We start from the raw sequence: 10,000 nt of genomic DNA, 5'->3' as shown, positions 1-10,000 counted from the left end.
TTCTATGACAATTTATGACAAAGAATAAAGCTTAAATCGACTACTAAACCAGGTAGTACACACTTGGGGTTAGTTTGAAAATACTCAAAGTTGTCTGTATGGAAAACTGAAACCTAATTCCTATGGGAGAATAAAGTCAGATTCCAGAGTTTGACAACAGTTATACGTTAATGTTCTTTGATGGTACAATAATCACAACCTCATTACTATGCAGTAGATAATTCTGATGAGATATCTTTCATTGAAATGTTGCCAAGTTGACAGTATCCTCTAACATCACCCCTTAGCAGTTAAGAATACCGCAAGAATGTCGGTGGACTTTAGAAACCAAATGTACACGGTAACGGACTTGTAGTGACGTGAGGGGGCACCATCATGCCGCAACCGGTACTTATGCACCGAGGGACTAAGTGCCTCTAAGGATGCCATGTCCTGTGACTCATCATTTTTGTTTTAACCCTCTTCCCTCCACTAAACGAATTTAGTCGTTTATTTCAACCCTATCCAGCACATCTCGATTAAAATAAGTACGAGGAGGAGATGCACGGTAATGGCGGAGCCGTGGTTGTATAGATAAAGATTGCAGTAATGTCAGGCAAGGGAAATTTAGATTGAAGCTTCGTGGGTAACACTGATTAGGTGAAAAGCTGTGTTGATGATGGAGGAGTTAGTGGTTTTAGCGACACTAAAAAGGTGTGTGTTTGTTCGTGAAATTTAAAGAAGCGTTGACGGTTGTCGCCATTGTTATCCGCATCAACCTGACCTCTCCTCCTAAGAAACAAGTTAATACCCAGTGACATTAGATGCTTTATTCAGGCTAACCCAAGAGATTTCATTCACGTGGAAGTGTCAAGGCCTCGGTAATCAACCGAGGAAATGTGGTTGCTGGACTGACATCCACTTAGACAATTGCTACCACATCGCTCTTGAAGGACAAATACACAGGAATTAATTATGTGCAGTGACTCGCAAGATGCCTCCAAGGTCTATACACTTTCCATGACTGGTGGCAAAGTATCACGTGACATAGTTACGTCTCCGTGATGCTTTATGTGGTTGGCATGCCACGGAGACTGCTAGTCATGACAAGACCGACGTGATTGGTAATAAAGTCGAGGACAAATATGACAGAGACAGGAATGGTTTGGTTTTATCTTTCAATTGCAGCACTCCACGTTCATTTCAGTTTTGACTCGCCTGCTACAGTGTGCCCCTTAAACAGGATCAAATGTTTGAAGCTGTCCAATAATACATAAGAGAGTGGGGAGTGAGTCATTGCAGTGACGTAGCTTTTCTCGCATCTCTTGAGATGTCAAGATTGTAACTCTTCTACTGAAATATATGCTGTTCATGACTATCTCACCTTGTTGAGTGTAGCGATATCCTAGAATAGTTTTCTAGTTGATGCCTCTATATAGAGGGTATACAGCGGTGGGGGACTCTAGAAAAATCTAAACTGCTCATTACTAGGATGCAGGTTGTTGTTGTTGGTGGTGATGTTGTTGGTCTTGTTCTTGTTCTTGTTACTGTTGTTGTTCTTGTTCTTGTTCTTCCTCTTCTCATTGTAGTTGTTATTGTTATTGTTTTTGTTGTTGTTCTTGTTCTTGTTCTTCTTGCTGTTGTTGTTGTTGTTCTTCTTCTTCTTCTTGCTGTTCTTGTTGTTTTGTTGTTGTGCTTGTTCTTGTTGTTCTTGTTCTTGTTGACGTTCTTGTTATTGTTGTCCTTGTTATTGTTATTGTTGTTCTTGTTCTTGTTATTGTTCCTGTTGTTGTTCTTGTTGTTGTTAGCCCTATGGGTCAGACGTCCTTCACCCTACTTACGTCGTGGTTGTGTCTGCAGTCAGTCCAACCACTTCATCGTCTCATTTCTAAAATTATCAGTGAATGCCTTTCTAGGTTAGAAAAGGCTAAGGAGAAACGATAGCGCCATGACTGAGTGTTAAGGTATACATTAACCTCAAGGTCTGTTTTAGACATATTTTGATCAACTTCCCAACTGTTACTGCCGACTTGCCACGCAATTTCATTCAGCCGAAACAATCCCTCAGAACATTTATCTAATATGCTCTGACAAACACCAAGTTATTTCATTGAATTTATGGAGAGGAACTTCCATGCAAAGCTAAACCACATTTCTCTCTTAACAACGATCGTCAGCAAGGTCGCAAGAAATAGATTAAAGCGCAATGTCCGCAGAAAACTGTTCTGTAAATACAAGAACGAAGTAGAGTTCAAAATAAACCGACACATCAGCTTCCCAACAGTCGACGGAAGAGTTCCCTCGTCTCGCTGGGCCCGACGACGCCGAGTTCTGGCTCGTTGAGCGGACTGCGCATGCGCAGATTTGTAAGTTGTCACTGCCTCTAAAGAGCTAAAAATAATCACATTTTAACCATAACAACAGTTACACATCAGTAACAACAATCATAGCCTTAACAATAATTTCTACCACACTTCAACTTAATAACTACTACAACCACATATCATTAAAAACAGACACGTATCAACAATCACTAGTCATATCTCATTAACAACAATAACAACCACACTTCAACTACCACAATCACAACCACTGCCACCGAAACCTTATACTTTCACAATTTGACGTCATATCGAAGTGTAAAAGTCACAACCATCGTTCCTTACAACAACAACAACAACAACAACATCTGGATAGTTACGAGACCTACAACTTGTTGCTTGACTCATTTTCATTCGACAATATCAAAACATGTGAGTTGCGAGTCTTTACAACCGTTTCTCATTTTTACAACCATTTCGTCATTTTTCACAATCATTCGTTTTGATTCTACGTCCATTTGGTAGTCCACAACTCATCGGTTTTCACAACCATTTGGTTGTTTATTTCTACAACCGTGAAGTTGTTCCTCAGAAGACTTCAGGTAACTCTTCCTTGTGAGTCTCGTTGTGAAACAAACAAACCAATAGACCAACCGACCAACCAACAAACCAATCAACTAGTTGATCAACCAACTGGTAAATCAACCAGCAGACTAACCAACAGACCAGCCAACTAACAGACAAACCGACCAACCCTTCCTTGCATTCTATAATTCAGAGTAAATCTTTCCTACAACCCCATTATCACCTCTCATTTCACAACCCCACGAGGCATAAAATCTTCTCTCCAACCTCACAAAACCCAGCCACCCCAAGCCCACGCTACCACCTTTTCAGCCCAACCCACTCAAATATCTAACCCCATAACCCTTGACCATCAACCCCACTCCCCTTCCTCATCCTAACCCTTCGGGGTAGACCCACGCCATCCCAACCCTTTTCCACCCCGAGACGAATCAACCCATTCTTGCCACCCAAAATGCAAAACCTCTCTACTTTCTCATGAACCCCACACCAACCCAACCCCGCTTCTCCTCTCCTTTCCAACCCCACGAAGCAACTGCAGTCACAACCCCTTGCTGCCCAGAGTTCCCCAACTCCCAACCCCCAACCCCAGACTCCCTTTGTGCGACCTCTCCCACAATCGTGCCCAGCATCTATTGATTATTTCTTCTTTTTTATGTTTTTTTCACAGTAGTCGTTCCATTGGCGTCCATCTGCCCCCTTCCTCCCTTCAACCCTTTTTAAACTCAAAATTAGGAAACGGCTGGCGAGTTTCTTAATCCTAACACCCCTCTTCCCCCCTCCTCCCCCTCTTTTCCTCCCAACTCTTCCCCCACAACACACAAACACACACACACACACACACACACACACACACACACACACACACACACACACACACACACACACACACACACACTCTTTCCATTCTTGTAAAGGATTGCCAATATTTCCTTACTATCGTCCAGTTTTAAAACTTTTTTTTTTCTCAAGCAGTTGACTTTGAACTTGAGGTTGAAGTTTGAGGGTTGAGGACGGAGATGAGGGTGGGAGGGGGGAGATGGAGGAAGAGAGGAGGAGGAGGAGGAGGAGGAGGAGGTGGAGGAAAGGAGGAGGAGGGGGTGACGGTTAGATGGAAGGGTTTGATAAAGCAATAGCTGTATCGCAGAAATCTTTTTGAAAAATCACCCCACCCCCCCCCCTACACCTTCTCCTCGTTCTCGACAATAACCGCAGGGTCCATATGGTTCTGTTAGGAACTGTTTAACCCTTTTTCCATGGGACACTTCCCTTTTTTCCCTCCCTCCCTTTCCTCCCTCCCTCTCTTTCCTCTTTTCTCTCTCTCTCTCGCTCTCTCGCTGCCTCAACTCTCCTCCTCTCTATTCCCTTCTTTTCTTCTCGCTATATAATCCTCTCTGTTTCCTACTTTATGGTTGTTGAGATTTTGTGATTATTGATTTTTTTCTTTAAGCTTTTAGGTCCTATTCGACCATGTCACGATGGTGACAATGGACGGGCCGGCCTTCAGCGCAAGACATGAATGAGTCACACATAGACACACACACACACACACACACACACACACACACACACACACATACACACACACACACGGAAACATACACATACGCAAATCTTCACAGTCAAGTACAGCAAGTTTTTTTTTTTTTTGTTTTTTTTTTTGCGATATATCGGTTTCCTCTATTCAGTACTTGCAGTGAACGTGCCTTCTCATAGCATACGCGTCTGCAAAATGAACGTACGAGTACATACGTTCAGCGGTCCAGACGTAATTAAACGTATGCCGTGACGTTTTGTGTGACAACTCGCCTGAACGTGAGACAACCGAACGTGACGATACGTTCAACGAACTCGCAATCGTGTGTGACAGTGTACCAACGATCTTTCTTATTTTTTCCTGCGTGCAAGGAGGACTTGCCTGAACGCGCGTGCATTTCATATCACGCTTGTTGAGTGTACTCGTCTATCCACGCGAATCCCACGTGCCTTACGTGTTGAACGCGCTTGCGGGCAACGTGTTAACCACGTGGTGGTGGGGGGAAGGGGGAGGGGGATTGGGGGGGGGGATAGGGGCCGGGCTTTGCTATGGTCGCTGTGGTGCGCGTGCTCCTAACACGACAGCCGCGTTGGGACTGATTCCATAACATTTACACGAGAGAGGGAAACCAATTTCCCCTGAAGCTGGAAACTCCCTCCTCCCCTCGCGGTGTTGCCCAGCCAATCAGCGAGAAGGGCGTCTCATCCTCGCTTGTGATTGGTCGACGGGAGATTTAGCTGAAGGCGGTTGGTTGGCTGGCTGGGGGTCGGTGGGACGGAGAGAGACGCGTGGAGGGAGGGGGAGGGTGAAAGAACGGAGTATGGGGGGAAGGGGGGGTAAAGAGGGTGGGATGAAAGGAAGGCCTCGGGGGGGTGGGGGGAGGGGGGAGGTGAGATGGTAGGGGTGAAGTAGTTTAAAGGTGACACGAACACAGGGGCGGGTGGGGGGGGGAGGAAAGGGAAGGGGGGTTAAAAAAAAAAGTCCCTAATTTTACAATTTACTGAAAATCCAACGGCGAGGACTCAGACTTTCGCCTCAAAGGAGTTTAAAGATCCGCGTCCGGTGAGAATCCGGTAAAATCCGTTTAGATTTGACTTGAAGCCGAGAGGGCTGTTGACATTGAGAACTGTAGAGGTCTGGAGGCTGGTTCGAGCCGGCGGCGGCGGTGGGGGCTGGAGGGGGCTGGTGGAGGAGTCTGAGATGTCTGTCCATTACAAGAGAAATAGAAAACGAAATTAGGGATTGAGTAGAATTGCAAAGATAGATGATATTTCTTCTTTGGTGTCCTGTTAAAATGACCATTATTCTCGATTAGTCTGTTTAAAGCAAAAATATACACGAGCACTTTTGTATGTGTATGAATATATACATATATATTGTTTGTGTATTTTTTCGTATACACATGTATTTATGTGCACAGTCATGTACTTGTCTGTATGTTCACATAAGTATGTATATATAATTGTGTGTGTGTATGTGTACGTATAATGTATATATATATATATATATATAGATAGATAGATATGAGGTTACAGTGAACTATGAGTGAGATAAGTAGTATTGTGCATATGTTTTTATGTATTTATTTCTTATTTATTTCCAGTAAAAAAAAATTGGTAGGATGAGTTGAAAAATGAGTGTAGGGCAGCGTCTGTATAAGTTGACAAGGGGGTTGAAAAAAGAGGCAAAAAGAGAGAATGAAACGTGTAAAAGAGGGGTTAAGAGAGGTGGAAAAGAGAGAGAGAGAGAGAGAGAGAGAGAGAGAGAGAGAGAGAGAGAGAGAGAGAGAGAGACAGTGAGAGAGAGAGGAAGAGAGTAGGGTTGGGGTAGGGTAGGGTGGGGGAGGGGTGGGGTAGGGGGGATACCGGTATGGGAGGTAGGGACGAACGGGAGGGTTCTGGGGGTGAGGACGGGTGGGGAGGGAGAGAGGTTTAACGAAATCACGCGAGACTGTCAAATTGCGTATATCGTAGTATGTGGCCGGGTTGAACACATCTCTCTCTGCCTCTCGTGTGTACGCTGGTGTTGTTGGTGATCGTGTGTATATAATATATATTTATACGTACACACAGAGCAGTGAAGGAACTGTGGAGACGACTCTGAATATTTTATTGTTTTTATTTTTCGCGTTTATGTTATTTTTTTCTACCGCCGTAGTGAATACGCGACGAGTGACTCAACAGTGACTGTGATCTCGCGCGCCGAAAGAAACACAAGATTATTTATAGAACATCTTTTTTTTAATATATTCGATCCTACTTTACCGTATAAGCGAACGAAACGAAACGACAACAGAGTGAAAATCGTTCTATCATCCTAGTCATTATACCCACGACCGAAACGAAGGCAATAGCATAACATAAAGTAATGAGAACACTGCGAAACTCGCTCCCCACAGTCGCCCAGACTTAGAACAGTGAACGTATAGGGCGAACTCGCTTTCGTCTCATGTTGATGAGATGAGAGACTCGGATTTGAAGCCTTGGTGGACTTGTTCAGCCAGGTCTCTCTTGATTTAATAACAACGTCTACGTTTACTTACATCGCTGCCTCCTTCATAGAATACCGTGGCAGCTACCATGGCACAGGACCTAGCCAAGGATAGCCACAGCATCAAAGAAGAAATCGAGATGAAGGAGGAGGAGGAGGAGGAGGAAGAGGAGGAGGAGGAGGGAGATATAGACGAGGAGGAGACCGTGGGAGGAGATGGAAATAGAGGAGTGGAGGGAGGAATGATCAACAGTGTTTACGAAACCAAAGAAGAAGACGAAGAAGAACCGATGATAGTCGAAGAGAGCATGGAAGTGGACAGTTACCCAGTGTCGGTCAGCAAGATGGAGGAGGAAGAGGAGGAAGTGAGAGGGGAGGTGGAGGTGCTGGAGGAGGAGGAGGAGGAGGAGGAGGTGGTGGAGGATGGGGAGATAGGGGAGCACCTACTCCAACAACAGCAGCAGGCGCAGACTGAGGACGAGGACGAGGACGACGTGAAGGATATGGACGATGAAAACAGCGAACTCAAAAAGAAGGAAGAACTTCTGCAGACTCTCTACCTCAAACTTCGATTAGGTGAGTGTCTCCTGGGTTCACGAGGGACGTCGTCCTTCTCCTCCTTCTGCTGCTACTGAGCCTTGAGGCGGTCGTAACCTCGAGCGAGGAGGAGGTCCTGAGAGCTTTCGTGGACCTACTACTCTCCCTCATCGCAGGAGTTGTTGTTTTTCGTATTTAGGAAAATGCTTCAGTGTGTGTGTGTGTGTGTATTTACATATATTATATATATATATATATATATATATATATATATATATATATATATATATATTAAACGTATAATGTATGTGATTGTATGTTCATGTATACCTGTATATATATATATATATACATATATATATATATATATATATATACATATATATATATATGTGTGTGTGTGTGTGTGTGTGTGTGTGTGTGTGTGTGTGTGTGTGTGTGTGTGTGTGTGTGTGTGTGTGTGTGTGTGTGTGCGTAAATAATTAATAATAATAATAACAATACGTTTACTGAAACAGCAGTGATACACTGACAATAATACAATAGTGTGTGTGTGTGTGTGTGTGTGTGTGTGTGTGTGTGTGTGTGTGTGTGTGTGTGTGTGTGTGTGTGTGTGTGTGTGTGTGTGTGTGTGTGTGTGTGTGTGTGTGTGTGTGTGTGTGTGTGTGTGTGTGTGTGTGTGTGTGTGTGTGTGTGTGTGTATGGATGTATGTATGTATATATATATATATATATAGATATATATATATATATATATATATATATAGATATAGATATATATATATGTATATATATATGTATACATATATATTTATGTGGGCGTGCGCGTGTGTGAATGTGTGCGTGCGTGCGTGTATATATATATATGTATATATGTATATATATATATATATATATATATATATATATATGTGTGTGTGTGTGTGTGTGTGTGTGTGTGTGTGTGTGTGTGTGTGTGTGTGTGTGTGTGTGTGTGTGTGTGTGTGTGTGTGTGTGTGTGTGATATATATATATGTGTGTGTGTGTGTGTGTGTGTGTGTGTGTGTGTGTGTGTGTGTGTGTGTGTGTGTGTGTGTGTGTGTGTGTGTGTGTGTGTGTGTGTGTGCATATAGGTATATGTATATATATATATATATATATATATATATATATTAGTGTATATGCATATATATACATGTTTATATTTGTGTATGATATAATGCGGATACACATGTAGATGTATCTATATATATATATATATATATATATATATATAAATATATGTATATATACAGTATATATATATATATATATATACATATATATATATACAGCACACGCATGTCTATACATATTCATATTCGCCTACATATATATATTTGTATATTTATATCTACATACATATGTATATACACACTTATGTGTATATACATATATGCATTCATATGTACGCTCTCTCGCGCCATTTTTATGAGAGAGTGTACTTAATGCATGTATGCATGTGCGGGTACGTCTTAAGGGGTTTTCTATGTGTATGTGTTAAGTCCACCAATGACAAAGCAGCATACACAGGAAGACGTGTCTTAGCCATATAGAATACTTGTTATATGGGATGGTATCTTGGGAACACGTGGAGACATGCACGATGTGACCATAGAACATTTGGTAAAGTTCACATGCAACAGAGTCGAACAACTTCAAAACGACATGACGTCACGTCGACATGAAGTCAGTAACCGTTATCCGTGACTATGTTGCAAGAAAAGGCTTTTTGGTTTTGGTTTAAAGAATTATGCTTTTTTTTTTTTCCTCTTCCTGAAATTAGCTGAAGTAGTTACGAAGAACGGCTCTGGAGGGAAAAAAACGAATTAGTTTCCTGTTTTCTTTATTATTTAGATACATTGTAAAATCAAGCTTTGTTATTTTCACCAAAAAAAAATGGAGAAACGTGCCCAAACAAACACTCGGTTGAAGGATGAAGGAATAGTAAATCAAGCGTTGGAGAGAGTGGATGAGTGGATGAGGAAGATTCACCAACAAAGATCGTATTATCTAGGTCAAATTTTTCTCTGCAATGTACCAAAATATTACATTTCCCATAGCAGTAAACTATTTAATTCATCTAAGATGAAATTTCCCTGGTTAAAAAAAACGTTCTTTTTCCATTCAAGTTCGCAAGTATGAAAAATTTCATTATGAAAAAAAGTGGATGTACGAGGGAAGGGTAGGAGGAGGAGGAAATGGAGGATGGAGAGTTGATGGAGTGGGTGGGGAGGAGGGAAGAAGGAATGGAATGCTGGGTGGAAGGCAGTGTGGAGGTGAAGAAGGAAAGGGAGAGTGAAGATGCTGAAGGAGAGAGAGACTGAGTGGGAGCAGCGAGAGAGAGAGAGAGAGAGAGAGAGAGAGAGAGAGAGGGGTGGAAGAGATGAGAGGTAACAGAACGGAGAGGCAGTAAATATTATAATTGATAAACACTTTTTTTTCCTTTTCTTTCTTGGTGGAGGCGACAGGGCGAGTTGTGACAGAGAAACATAACTAAGGGCTTAATTACAACTTTAAGGAGAGAAAAAAC

At 42.4% G+C, this 10,000-nt stretch overlaps 1 protein-coding gene across 5 annotated transcripts in view; it reads left to right on the top strand.

Annotated features, from left to right (window-relative positions):
• Positions 1 to 10,000, top strand: part of LOC143024833 (zinc finger protein castor homolog 1-like) — a 775,578-nt gene that overhangs the window by 503,780 nt on the left and 261,798 nt on the right. The window contains exon 1 of one of the 5 annotated variants that reach the window (XM_076184102.1): positions 6,408 to 7,488. The exons of the other annotated variants lie outside the window; for them this stretch is intronic. Coding sequence (XP_076040217.1) covers positions 7,002 to 7,488 — 487 coding nt within the window. The 5' untranslated portion in view covers positions 6,408 to 7,001. Of the gene's footprint in view, positions 1 to 6,407; positions 7,489 to 10,000 lie in introns of those variants that run through there. 5 annotated transcript variants of the gene reach the window in all.

The sequence above is a fragment of the Oratosquilla oratoria genome, chromosome 4 (genome assembly GCF_046742065.1).
Source record: "Oratosquilla oratoria isolate Oo_2021 chromosome 4, ASM4674206v1, whole genome shotgun sequence".
Lineage (NCBI taxonomy): Eukaryota > Metazoa > Arthropoda > Malacostraca > Stomatopoda > Squillidae > Oratosquilla > Oratosquilla oratoria.
This window is presented reverse-complemented; position numbering and strand designations above follow the sequence as displayed.